This window comes from Botryllus schlosseri, chromosome 1 (assembly GCF_051294905.1).
Source record: "Botryllus schlosseri isolate E-star chromosome 1, Bs_hap1, whole genome shotgun sequence".
Lineage (NCBI taxonomy): Eukaryota > Metazoa > Chordata > Ascidiacea > Stolidobranchia > Styelidae > Botryllus > Botryllus schlosseri.
Window position 1 is genome coordinate 8254120 of NC_137236.1, and position 15006 is coordinate 8269125.

Genomic DNA, 15006 nt, shown 5'->3' on the forward strand with positions numbered 1-15006 from the left:
TTATACACAGAGCACTTGCTATAACTATGAATTCGAGAAAAATCGCGCAGGGCGCGAAAATTTTTTAGTTGAACGCAGCTCCACGGCCCCTTCAGATGCTTTCACGCCCTCACCCCCATATGATGGACGTACCCCCAGTTTTAGAAACACTTCCCTAAGCAGTTTTCTAGGCGTCTCGGTATTGGAAGTGTTTGGGCCATTGCACGTCAATTTCAGAATTTCAAAATGTTTTCTTAGCTTTCTTCAGAAATCTCAAATCATGTCGCGGGCCTCAAATATGACCTGGCAGGCCGCGTGTTGGTGACCCCTGATTTAAGGTATATTCTGGACACAGTTCTGCTTCGATTTATGTAAAACACCATTGTAAGGGACGCGATTTGGAATCGAATAGCTTAGTTTACTCAAATCAAATAACCTTGAATCCAACGTTATTTGACTTTGGTCAATTCAAATAACCAATACAATGATACAGTGATTAGGAGTTGAAGCGAATTTAAATATTCTGTTAATTCAAACCCTGAATTTGTCAATGGCCAAGTACCTCTACTTTTCCGAAGTAGTCTAGTACTCCCCTACTTGTAGCACTTAAACAAGTAAATCCAATATTCCAACACTCTACTTCTACTTGTAGCCTACTGTCATATTTTGAGACTTACATTACTTACTTCTCGATATTTACAAATTATCAAGTAGAAGTATTATGTACTCCCAAAAAGAGAGAGTGAGAGAGAGACCAAGACGAAGAAATTCAGATGAAGAGTCTAAATTTCATTAGCTTGGCGCAAAATAGATATGGACGGACTAACATATTTGTTGAAAATTCCTGGTCAATATAATGCATATAGCGTTTACGTGGTTCATGTGCGTAATTTCAGGCGACTCGTTTGAAAAGCTTTGTTCACATAACGCGACGATTTCGTCTAGTCCGTTGTAGGCAGTAGTAGTCACTATTGTAAAGCGAACCTCGAGTGATCGTACGATACGCAAGCCGGAAGCAATCTGACTGGCATGATTCCTTGATTGTTTTTCCATTGAGTTAATTACCTAGTCTCTGTTATCTACGTCGTATATTCTATTGTGCTTTCTTATTGAGTTTGTGTTTGAGTGCTCAGTGCGATGGTTATTGTTCTTGGGCGACTCGCCAAATTAACAATTTTCGAAGGCTACTGTGGCTCAGCCGGCATCGTATTCTAACTCTTACAGTTTAAGGTGTTGGAGTAATTTCTTGTCTTGACTTTGATTTATCTGTTTGCAAGTCACTGATATTTCTTTTGAATTTTGGTGATAAAATTCTTCAATCGGGCGTATATCTCAGGGCTTCTTGTTGGTGGATTGTGACCTAACTCGCAACAATTTATTTTCACAGCATTCCACTCTATCATACAAAACGGTTCTTTCCCTCGCAGCAGTGGAATTTTTTATCAACCTCTTCAATGCACAATTTGTCAAATTGATTGAAGAACTGTGTGTTGAGCAGGCTGGTTTGCGGGAGTTATCGGAGTGTAAAGTAGAAAAGGTCAGTTACAGATACACTTTTTTATGCTATTTATTTAGTTTCATGTTTGCTGTAGATTTGAACTTTCAATCACGGCTGACCGATTCGACTATACGATTTGCTTCTACTTTAAGACGTGCTTCATCTTACAGCAGGTAGTCCAGTAATCAATACCTAAATATCTGACAAAAATGAGTAACCGAAGCCGAACGATTTCTTGTGCGCGCTTGAATTAATAATAATTATGCGGGAGTAGTGTGCAGGTGGCCAATTCGATTTGGGGGTTCAAGGCATATTTTCATGACTCGCTGTTACAATTTCAGTAGAGTTAATATGGTCTTATTTTGATAAGACCATATAAAAATCTTAGAAGATATCGAATTCGATATTTTTAGTAACGAGAGAATGCGCAAAGTAGTAAGATGCAAGTTTCATTTTATAACTTGTGCTGTCAATTTCCACTCAACTTGCGTTTGTAATATTGCGAGTCGGTCTGGAGTGTACACAGAAGTGATTAATGTTGTCAGCGTCGCTAATCAAGTCCAAGCAGAAGAAATGGTTTGAATTTACATACAATTCTGAGTAGAGTCACCTCTTAAAATACCTGTTAAAAGTAGAAAATGTAAGGCCTGGACAGTACTCAAGTAAGAAGTGTTCAGAAGTATTTTAGTCGATGTTTCGCAGATATTTTGCAGTATATCAGTGGTGGCTACTTTTGACTTTCTTCTTTCAGAAATCCAATGCGTGAAAAGTATGTGCATTTGCGAAAAAGCTGTTCGAGTATAAATGGCAGTAGCTTAAAATCGAAACCAATTGAGTTAGTAATATTAGTAGACATAGCCTATTTTGTGCTCTGAAATGCAGTTTTTTGATGGATGTGGTTATTAAAGTTTTCTTACTTCAAGTACTTGCGCAAGGGGTCGTCTTTCCACTTCGACTTGAGCAATCTTTCGGCAAGTCTACTTACTGGTCACAATCTGCATTCTGAAAAGTATTAAGCAGTTCGTAAGTTTTCATTAAAATTATGAGTGAAATTGTCATAATAACCCTGTACTCTGGAAATATGTAAGTGACACGTTAATAGATGTGGTTAGCAAACCAGAACTTGTACTTCTCCAGAATACTCTAATAAATTTTCCCTACTTTCGCTACTTACTCAAGCGGCAATGTTTTTGACAACTTCCAATTCTACTTGAGCAGTTCTTTTACATAGGGTTACCATACGTCCTCTTTTATGAAGACTTATCCTCTTTTTTCGGGTTATTGGAAATGTCCTCCGAGGACGCCTAAATGTCCTCCTTTTTGAAATTTTGTCCTCTTTTTTCTGAATTTTGCTGAAACACAGGGAAAAATTCGACCGAGATACCATAAAATAACACTGAACTAACTGTCAGGCGGGTATTTCGTGAGCTGAGCGAAAGTTTACCTTTTTTATAGTCAACCGACTACGAAGTGGAAAAAGTTTACCATTTTTACCCGATTCCAGAATATGTTAACCCTATTTTACAAGGCTAATTGCTTGTTGTATTTTGTATTCTGATACGGAGAAAGTAGTTCGTGGTAAGTTTTCATAAATTTTGATTCTGGAAAGTATATAGTACTTCACGGATAAGTTTTCATCTATTATATAAGTGAAATTGTACGCTCAAGCATTGGCGTTGTCAGAGGTGAAAATTAACAATGCATGCTACAAATAATGGTTTTGGAAAGCTGGCAGTTAACAATTCAAATAAGGTATGCTTCTCCGTTCCAAGTATATAGGTACGTTCGGGTAAACATGAGTAACCACGTTACATAGCCAGAGTTCCTTACAACCTATATCCAGAGGTGATCAGTAACAAAGTACTTCTACTTGTCGTAGTAATTCAGTAGATTATTCCTAACTCCTTACTCAAGTGGTTATGATTTCAAAGTACTTTCAATTCTATTTGCGGTTTTTATTTTTCAGACAAATCTAGGCCTTGAGTACTCACTTTGTTACTACCTGCATATTGATTCTTATACCTCTACTTGAGTAGAAATTGAAGGCGTTACTTCTACTTGACCACCTACGATGACTACTTTGACCATCATCTTCTATATCATCCGTTTGTACAATGCATATCATATTCATAAGTAGATTTAAAAAAAGCATGTTCTTGGATGAGACTAAAACCGAAGTAGTATATGGAGAATCGAAGAATTTATACTAGTTACTATTGTACTGAAACTATATAAATAATTATTCAAATGGGAATACATCGTAACAATCAAGTGGTATTACCTAATGAAACCAATATTGTGTTCAGATAAGCAAGATCGTGCTCGATTGCACAGAAGGATACATCGACTGGTCGATGATTGAGACTTGCTGGAAAAAGTATCAAGTATGATTCCTGATTCGATTCATAAAGTATTTCCAAACGCATTTATATTTACCTATGACTTTATGTGACTTCGGACCCAATGATCTCTTCCGTGACTATCTTCAAATCTGAAAAAAAAAATGTTCCGCATTTTAGTTGGATCTCCTGGATATTGCCGTAAATGGCCAGATACCAGTCGACGATTACAAACTAATTTTGGAGCGCGGGAGAGCAATTTCGGTTATCCTTCATATCCATGCAATGTTTTACGTTGAGAAAGCAGATGAATTCATGAAGACGTTAGAAGCTTGTCAGCAAAAGAAGGTAGTACTTATCATCCAGTATTAGTTGCATTGGATATATTGAACGTTCTTCCCCACCATCGCACGTTTATCATTGAATCCTGCCGTACAGCACGAGTCCCCTCCATATGAATTAAATTATATTCCATGCACGAGATATCCACCACAGTTGCGGAGTTCGTGGTTCCTGGCAATTTGTTCATCTTAAGCATGGGGTATCAACCTCAACTGGCGTCGCGGGTCGGATTCAAACCTTCAGAGCAGTCGCGGGCCGGACCAGTCAATTGATTCCAAAATATTTCCTCTAAATCCACGCCCTTGTTTTCCACTTGACTACTCAATTATAAAGCTTATATGCATTATAATAATTACATTGTATCACGGGCCATCTGGTTCTATTACATCAATACCTTTATTCGCAATCAACCAAATGGGTGAAATGACGATGATTGGCCGGTTAAATAGTTTCATAAATTCCTAAAACAGCGGCTTTACCGACGATATATGTTTACATATTGCTATGATAGCTTTGTGATTGACCACATTGTCGTCCTTTAGTCGGAATCTGACAATATAGTCCTGTCTATGAGTTGTGAGGAATACAAGCGATTTAACCGTAGACGTAGACGTTGAAATTTGGTTCATCATTTTTACATCGTGATTCGGGTGTCTCCGGAAGCCAAGGATATGTTAAGTAGGGCTGTTCAAAAATAACTTTTTTTCCTGAATCTTGCTGGCTACTTGATTAAATCGGTAGGTTGCCTTAAAAAACGACGCACACCAAATTTGAATTCATTCCAACCAATTTTCGCGGTTTTCGTACAGTTTGAAATTTTGAATTTGCGTAAATTTCAAAAAAGATTTTTTTTCAATTTTTCTGCCAATCCCATGAAACTATGCAAAATAAATCTGACTCATTTTCAAGCCGTAGAAACGGAGTTATTTCAGTTTTTCTTTGATAATTCCAGGATTATCCTTGATCGGTGGATATTCCGAGAATTATCAAAGAAAAACTGAAATAACTCCGCTTCTACGGCTTGGAATTGAGTGCGACCACAGATATTCAAATTATATTATCCACTTCTGCAGAAAACAAATGGACTTTGTGGTCCATTTTTCCATAAAACGCACTGAGCACTTTTTTGCCTTCTCGAAAGTGGATGCCAATTAGGACTCATTTTGTAAAATTTTCAGATTTACAATACAGCAGTAAAATCCGAGAAAAGAAGTTTGTAGTTGGTTGAATAAAAAAAGGTCATCTTTCTGGCTCAACTCCCGAAAGACCCGCCTGACCGTTACTTCAGTACTTATTCCCAGTTTCTCAGTGGAATTTCACATACATTTAACCAAAATTTTCAGAAAACAAGATATATTCTCAAAAAGAGGCCATTTGAGTGTGTTCCGAGAACACTTTCAACAAAGTCAAAAAACAGGACGTATGGTGACACTAGTGTCAATGGCAGTGACGGTCGGATGGTTATAGTGTGGCCTATGAACTAGCTCGACATTTTCTGACTTGACAGAATGGAAGTGTTTCGTACTAAAAATCTCAACATTTGTTAGAAATGTGCCGGATAATATAGCCATTTTTTCAGAATCGCCCAGCGGGCCGGATGTGGCCCGTGGGCCTTATGTTTCACACTCCTGATCTAAAGTATATTGTAAAACATCATGGCCCCTGGTGAAAGGGTCAACAATAGTGTTAAGCATCATTATGAGACATAGTATTAATAGCAGAGGTGGTCTACTTTTTCGAAGTACTCAAGTAGTTGTCCTCTACTTATGGTACTTACTCAAGTAGATCTGATTTTCGCTAATTCTACTTCGTAATATTTTGTGATCTACTTACTTACTTTTCGCTATTTTCAATTTGTCAAGTAGAAGTAGTTCAATCTTCCAATCAGGAAGATAGCCTGAGAAATTTCGGGTCTGTTTTCACGGAGTATTAACATTTAAGTTTCATAAAAGTTGAGTAAAGCGAAGAATTTTCGTCGCGCTTCGCGCGCAGTGGATACGGAGTGACCAGTATGATTTCACGAAAGTTTGGGTGAAAATAATTTAGGTCGCGGGCTGGCGTGGTTCCGTTTACACCACATTGTCGTCCTTCGCCCATATGAAATAATTCATCACAGTATATATGGCTAATCCATGACGTTTGAAACTGATGTTTCGCAATCTAGCATTTACTTGTCATATCGTAATCTAGCACAGTGCTCTTCAACCGGGGTTGTCGTACACCCTAGGGTGTGCCAGAATTTTCAAAGGGTGTACCACTCGGATGGGGTGTACAGGGGTGTACCAGATTCGAATTACAAAAGAGCCGATGGCTAGCTATCACAAAAGCAGTTTATGCGTCAGTACAGGTTGACGCACTGGTTAATGAGCAATATGGCAGTGCTCCACAACCGGGTGTTTCGTACACCCCGCGGTGTACCATAATTTGTAGAGGGTGTACCACTCGGATAGGGTCTACAGGGGTGTACCAGATCCACTTATGATGAAACGATGACACGATGACTATAGCTATCACAATAAATACGCCAGTTTATGCTTCACAACAGATTGACTCGATGTGTAATATCGTACAATGTGATGTCATAAGCAAATGTTTCCAATCATTTAACCTTTGGTAATGGACTTATTACTTCCTTTTCGAGTAGAGTAGGGTGGAGTTAGCATGTGTTCAGCTTGCTATATCTGTCTGATGATTCTCGAGGGAACCACCGCTACAGCTCGGACATTTTGAATTGGTGCTTCCTGCGGCCAGCTTATGAATAGCGCAGAATACATGCTTGCACAGCCAGTGGGTCGAGTTTGCGAACCACTGCGTTAGATGGTGGTCCAGTAACCTCGAGCCCTGGTTCGTATTTAGCATTTCCTATACGCTGCAGCCTTGCTCAAATGTCCATCCTTATTTCGGCTAGGCCAGGGGTGCTAAACCTGCGGACGTACGGCAATTTTGCGACCTTCTACACATATTTAAATTAGCGTGTGTTGGCCAGGGCATGGTATGGTATGGTATGGATCGATATTTTGGTATGGAATATGGAAGAATGCAAGTATGGTATGGAATGGAAGATTTTAATCTATGGTATGGAACGACATTTCCATACTTCCATACTTTGGTATTTTATACATTTTATCGTCATCTGTGCAAGCTTCATGAATTGTACGTTGATCGCTGCTCACTCAATACAATCGCTTTTGTTATGTGTGAACGTGAACTATTGAAAGATGTATAGGTACAAATACGCGCTTGTGCAACGGTTTTAGAGCACTTGAAATGACATGCTTTTGTGATATAATAATGACAACAGTAATGTTGATCTGATATTCTATTGAGTCCAGGCACGAAGGCTCCGAGCATAGTCTATCATGTGACGCAATAATTGGCAATGTAGGCACCTCCAACTATATCTCACTCCTTGAGTGACGACAGCTCACAAGCAATCATGATGCAACGTACTAATTGTTCAATGCGATTGATAATTACATTCCTTCTGAAACATTGTCCGCTCCGCACATTTATACTATTTGCATACCGAGATATCTTATTGGTCATATTTCAAACCACATGCTGTACTAATAATCACGCAGATCGCTGCAATATTGATCGCCTGTAGCTGGGATATTTTATGGGTGCACCTATATTATAAATTATTTTGCGAGTATTTACTTCAAACTTGCATGTGCATCATGCCAATGTAGCGGAAAGGCGATGATATTCTTATGGAGCAGGGGTGGGCAACCTCGTCAGTCGGTGGGCCGGATATAGGAAAATTAAGTACTTGTCAAGCCGGATTGCTGAATGGATACATTATTCGTGCATATATATACATGATACAAGGAATAAATCGTATTTAATGAATGTATTTTATCGACAGCAATGTCGCTTCAAAACCATTTCTCGCCGATAATGATAATACCATGTGGATTTGAAAACAGCATTGTCATACAGGCGTAGTAGCCATGTTTGCTTCTCTCTGATCAACTAACTCACGGTGCAATCCTTAATTAAGATAATAAAGCGTTTCATAAGTCCGGTACCCAAAATTCGCCAAGATATATCAATTCATTAGGGTTAAGTACATCATAAATGCCGATAATGCAAGTCTTCTCGCTTCGACGAACTTACGCGTAAGCCCCACTCTCGCACTCTCGCACCTATATAATCACATACTCAGTTACTAAAATTTTACGTTTAAGCAAGTGGTGGGAAATCTCGGCTGACTGGGGCCGCGGGTCACATTATCATGTAAGACGGGAAACTGTCTGCGGGCCGGTCAAAAGCGGACAGAATCTCGTCGCGGGCCGTATGTTACCTGTCCCTTTTATGGACGGTCCTAGATAACAATCTGCTGACCATCTGATTTTGCTCGCGGAAGCTATAGAGTAGACTTACACGGCACCACACTACCGTGGACTAAACCTCACCAAAACAGACTCTGTAAAACTATTACCAGGAATTAGATTCGCATCATGGCTAGTTTAAGCAATATTGACATCCGAAATATCAATAATATAGGTGCTAGAAAAGAAGATATACTTACGATATTTTAGTATTTGAAAGTATGGAATATGTGTCAAGTATGGTATGGAACAATGTTGGTATGGTATGGAAAATTGCAAGTGTGGTATGGAGCGAGTAAGGCAAGTATGGAGTGTGGAAAATTCTCGTTCCATACCATACCATACCATGCCCTGGTGTTGGCGGCCGTCATTATGCAACCAATTGTTGCTGGTTCGAGTCTCGGCTCTACCATGTTTCTATGTGTCGTAGGTTTAGGCTCCTCGTCGCCAACCCCCTGTTAACGTCTTGAAAAGCCTAGAAGAAGAGTGAGCCGAGCTCCAAAATTATCAGCAGAGTCTTGAAAGTGAACGCACGTTAGCGGGAGAATGAAGAATGGAAGTGCGCGCGCAAGCGAAAGTCGTCCTCATTACCCAGAGCAAAGACAGTAAACTTTAAGAAATGCACTGTCGTGGCGCACAAATTCTAAACAGGTGATTATCGCCACTGTCATTGATGTGTAATAAAAATAATATTTATAACAATACAAACAATCCTGGTGGGAGGCAAAGAAATAACAACATGCAACTATGTGATTAATAGGGCGATTTTTTTTTGACATGTCAAAAAAAGTCAAAATAAGGTCAAAATTTCAGCGTTAGGTCAAAAAAAGTCAAAATTGTTTACAAATACTAAATATTTTGAAACCTGCATTTCATTTGTATCGTAGATTTTGCACAATCGGTGAACTTATCGTTTGACATTTCACAGCTTGTAGCCTACTTTATAGGCCTACCGTTGCAGACAGGGCATTGTCTGCTCATTGTGAATCATAAACACTGTCAAATGAAACAAATAGGTTGACACGGTGTTACGCACAACGTACCGCAATATCCTAAGTGAAGCAAGACTGCATGGCTCTTTGCATCTTTATGAAAATTGAGATGTACACCATTGTCAGAATGAAGCAACACGGTGTATCACCAGCAGTGTACGCTCGCACAACTTCAGTGTTGTCAGCCAACAGCTGCTACAACTGAACGTCCTTTCTTCATTCTTGTTGTTGTTTGTATATTCATGGTGTTTGTCGACTACAATGGTCATTTACACCCGGCCAATATTCCTTATTTTCGATTCCGTATCCGCCGAGTAGGCTATCTGCCAACTTGTAGCACGGCTCACTTCTATGCTTTTTGTAAGACACCGCTTACACGGATGAAATGGCGAGGGGGAACCTAGATAAACCTTCAACACTTGGGTAGGAATTCTGGAGTCGACCTCGGTCGGACTATAGAACCCACTACCCATTGGTGTTGTAGCTGTGAATTATCCCACTATACGCTATCTCGCCACATCTCCATTCTTGGCAAGCTACCTAGTAAAGACAGACACTTTTTACCCGAGAATCAGTGATATCTAGAACTAGATATCTAGATATACCGCCGAGAATGTGAAAAAGTATCTTTCGTTGTACTACAACAAATTTTACTTATTTTCACCATAGTACGTCATGTACTGGAATTCATCATAGGGCCTGATTTTGTTAAAACAATATTTTGTCATGGAAAAATTTGTCAGTTTTTGAGTCAAAAAAGTTTTTTCAGGGAAAACTACTTCGTAAGGACAGACAGTTCAAACCAGAAATGAGGATAAGTAGTACAATTCTAACATTTTTTGGGAAAACACCTAATTTGCATACGTTAGGTCAAAATTTGGTCAAAATTTAGTTTTTTAAGGTCAAAAAATGTCAAAATTTAGATTTTTTAGGTCAAAATCTTTCATTTTTTAGTTCAAAAAAAATCGCCCTAGTGATTAATAAGAACCGGGAGAGGCATCATCATTAATATTGTACCAAATATTTTCGAAGACACCCTCCATCAGCTCTACGGGCTAATCTGATCACGTGAGCTGAGAATAAATAAATTTTTGACAATAATACGTGAAACTACCAACAATTTCGATGAAATCCATTCAAGGGGCAAAATTTTCGCGCTCCGCGCGATTACACACATACTTCTAGTGTCTTTTCTTGACATTTATACTCGCGATTTTGGTACATATATTATATAAGTAAGCGTGCTGGGATGTTTTGCTTCTACATTAAGAAAATTTGCGCATTGCATATCTCAAGAAATAAGTGAAGGCACAGAACACCACAAGGACTCTCCGCGGTGTTAAGTTCCCAGTATCAAATTTCATATGAGTATTTGTCGTCCATGCGCCATGGCGACTCCCCACTGGAAATCGGACGTATTGTATATGTAATCAAAATGCGGCTTTCTGCGTTATCGGTGTATTATACGGTCAGGGGTGTACGAAAGGGTGTACCACGACGAAAAAGGTTGAAGAGCACTGATCTAGCATATCCACGGCGTGTCCTAATCTTGAAAAGTGGACTCTGATTTTTTTTAGTTTTAGACCTGTTTTAGCATATCACCTTTGAAACTTTCCGGACTATAGGCAGGGTTGTAACCAAGGCACAAGGTTCCGAGTCACAAGTAAATCTCACTTTTATAGTTTTGACTCGAGTCAAGTCGAGTAATTTCAATTCAGTACCGAGTCAAATTCGAGTCCAAGTCATGGAGTAGAGTGTCGAGTCCAAGTGTTTTGACTCGAGTCCGAGTCCAAGTCATTGTGTTGACTGCTCGGTTTCCAGTTTAAGTCTTGTTAAACCCACTTTTTATTACTCTGTTTGGTGATACCGAATGGTTCGCATTTACAATATGCTAATTTTCCTCACTTATAACTTTCGTATTCTTCGAAATTACAATGAATTGCCTGTCTTGGTAGACCCAGTCTCGAGTAATGTGACTTGGTCCGAGACCCGGACTCAGAGTCATGCGCAATGACTCAAGTACAAGTCGAGTCAATACACAAATTGACTCGAGTCGAGTCATTTTTCAATTTCAAGAAAATGACTCGAGTCAAGTCGAGTAATCAAAAAATCTTGACTCGAGTCATTACAACCCTGACTAAAGGCATGAAATAGGCTACAAGTTCCACTTTTAGAAGTAGTATTTACATTTTACTTTTAATTCCCAGTATCACATATTTTGAGTTATAATTTATATCAGTTCTTTGCCTGGAGAACATACATTTTGAAGTAAAAAAGCAAGTGTAGTAATGCCTTTGATTTCTGGAAAAGATATCGAAAATTGGATACCTGCTGGTATGCATCAATATGAATCAAGCTTGTCACCTTTCGCATAGCTCACTTTGTACTTTTTTACAATCCATGTGAACGAATTAGGATTATTTTCACAACTACTTACTTACTTGAGTACTTTTTAAGTCAGTCAATTCTACTTCTACTTCAAGTAGTTTTAGGTTGCTTATGGAAGAAGTACTTCTACTTTTACTTGAGTAGATTTTTTTCGTCGCTACTTCTACTTGAGTAGCTTTCACGACTACTTTGACCACCTCTGATTAATAGTAATAATTTCTCACCGCAGATCGAATATATCAGATGCATATTCGAAGAAGGATGTCGTCCTTCATTCTATGAGATTTCGTCTCTCGTCGACAACTCAAATTTGAAGAAAGTTACATTGATATATCACGAAGAAGATGATATGCTGAAAGGAAACGAATTGAAGAAAGTCCTGAAAAGTGCAAATAATATCGATACTGAGTTGGAAGTTTTAGAATGTGAGTCATTGTTTGGATGCATCGTATCTTAGATCCGTTTTATTGGGTATATTACATGATCGCGATCACTTTGAATGAAATGGTCAATTCATGGAACAGGTCCAATCCGTTACTAACGCTAGAAATCATGAGGCTTCAGTTTCATGCATGACATAGTGTCGTTATCAGGGTCATGCATTCATGAATTTTAGTTTAATTCGATATCCCATACTTAGTACGAATAATTGTTGTAGGAAATTCAGGCATGATCTCTCACACGTTGCTGATTGTGAGCTTGTATATCAATTTCGAAGCAAGGCATTGTTAAAGTGCGTCAAAATCTACTTTTACTTGACAAGTATTCAAAAATTAGTATTCACCACAAAAAAATTGTTGACGTAGAGGTAGTATACGAACAAAACTACTTGAGTAAGCGAAACAAGTATATAATAATAAGAACTACAAAAAAGCACAACTACTTCGCTGCCGATAGTAATTTACCATTATGGGCGTGGTAAAGATTTATAGAGCTTGATAAGGGGACGATGAGTCAAAGAAACTTGTAAACCAATTTCATATACTTATATAACTATGGAACAAAATTTTATACTTCATGCAGCTTATTTACGACATCTGGTGACCACGCGGACTCTGATCGGTTCTGAGAGTTTCTAACACGAGTTCATGAATGATTAGAGGTAGTCAAAGTAGTCAGAGTTAAGACTCATGTAGAACGATAAATGACGCCGTAAGCTGCTGCTGATATACAAGTAGAAGATGCAATTTCCAAGAAATCACAAATTCACTTGAGGTGGAAGTAGAAAATGTATTAGTCTGAAATGTAGTGGAATAAGTAGTTTCAAAAAGTAGATTTGGTCGAAGGGCCGCATACTTTTAGCAGTTTATAGGATATATCTACTTTCGAAATTCGAAGATATGTCTTCGCGGCTAATGCAAAATGACTAATGACACTGCAATTGAGTGGAATCTTTGAAAATATGTTCATGAAGTCACCTTGATTAATGGGCTATTTAAGGCGGCTCCTATAAGAATTTCACTGAAAACGATGTCGAATACGCAGCTAGGAACAACTTGATACTTTTCAAAATCAATATTGTATAAAGTAAGTAGTTTTGACAAACAACTGTGACAAGAAGTAGAAACAGAAGTAGTCTAAAATGACAACCCCTTGATTAAGCGATGAAAGTAGACAGCACTAATTGAGTAGTCTGATAAAGTAGATTTACTTCGTTACTGACCACCTCTATGCAGGGTTCGTGGTTTTATGTCATACAGCATCCCACTTTTCATATTGGCGTTGATACGAATCATTGCATCATTCATATGCATTGTGCATTAGGGTTGTTCAAAAAAACTTTTTTTTCCAAATCTCACTCGCTTAGTGACTACATCGTCAGGATGTCTAAAAAACGATGCACACAAAATTTGACTCAATTCCAACCAGTAAAGGCCGTGCAATCTTAAATTGAAATTTTAATTTAATAATAAAATTTAAAAACAGTTTTTTCAAATTTTTCTGTCAACCCCATGAAATTGTTGAGCTGTCTTCAAAGACTATGCAAAACAAATTTGAGTCAATTCCGACTAGTAGAAGCGGAATTATTTGAGTTTATCGTTGATAATCCCCAGATCAAGGATAATCCGAGAATTATCAACGAAAAACTCGACTCACTAAGCTAGCGAGATTTGGAAAAAAAGGTTTTTTGAACCACCCTATATTGTGCATTCTTTTAGGTAGAACTGAATTATAATCAACTACGGGTGGAGGCCAAAAAGCTGAGTAAAAACATCCTGGATTTTCGCTTAATCTGCGAGTTCCAAGATCTCCTGATTTAGAAGTAGATGATCCGCACGCCAAAACATTGGATGTTCGTAGGAAGTTAGTAGATCTACAAATCCAGGATGTAGGACGCTATTGCGTCAAAATGACGCAAAATGTAGTGATCCGTGGAAGGTTGCAATGTCAACCCATCGACTTTGTGGTACATATTGCTTTGGCAATGCTGATTAGAAATGTCATCGATGTTGGTCATGTGCTATCCTATGAATGCCGTCGTTTGCTAGATAGACTCATGAAATTGCTTTGAAGTCACTTTTATTCACAGTTATAAGTTCTAAAGACGGCATTTCAAACTGGTACTGTTGTTATTACTGTCTGCAATATGGATATTTTGGACATCGTAGATGGCAGTTCGGACGACGAGAATACATTTGTTATGCCCAGGCATTACTTGGCAGACATATCAGACTCAATTGTAAAATACCCAGAAAATGAATTCGTTGACCGCTACAGATTTTCCAAGGGAGCTACGGTAATTCTATTGGACATGATTAAAGACAGCCCATGGTTGGATGTACGGTGCCAAGCTTTGCACCCCACGATGCAATTACTATGTGCTCTCCGATTTTTTTGCTACGGTGAAGAAGTGAAGAAGAAGTGAAGAAATACCAATTGCAAATCAACTGATCTTTTAGTTTAGTACGTTTGGACGATTCTATATTTTTTGATATAGCAGACAGGAGGTCACAAAATAACATCATGTGACGAAGTCATACCAATGAGTCCGCCCGTCAGAAGATGTTTAATTATTATTTACGGGCTCTACAGTTTCAAAGACACCTCACTCAGCTATACCGGTAAATCTGATTACGGAGTAGAGAGGACAAGAAATTGATAGCAATATATATGCAATTCCCGATCTTATTGAC

At 38.5% G+C, this 15006-nt stretch overlaps 1 protein-coding gene across 1 annotated transcript in view; it reads left to right on the forward strand.

The window, feature by feature from the left end:
- Positions 1-1296: 1296 nt before the first annotated feature.
- Positions 1297-15006, forward strand: part of LOC145433477 (uncharacterized) — a 288213-nt gene continuing 274503 nt past the window's right edge. Inside the window, exons 1-4 of the mRNA XM_080310597.1 lie at positions 1297-1516; positions 3784-3861; positions 3997-4164; positions 12102-12297. Coding sequence (XP_080166723.1) covers positions 3832-3861; positions 3997-4164; positions 12102-12297 — 394 coding nt within the window. The 5' untranslated portion in view covers positions 1297-1516; positions 3784-3831. The remainder of the gene's footprint in view (positions 1517-3783; positions 3862-3996; positions 4165-12101; positions 12298-15006) is intronic.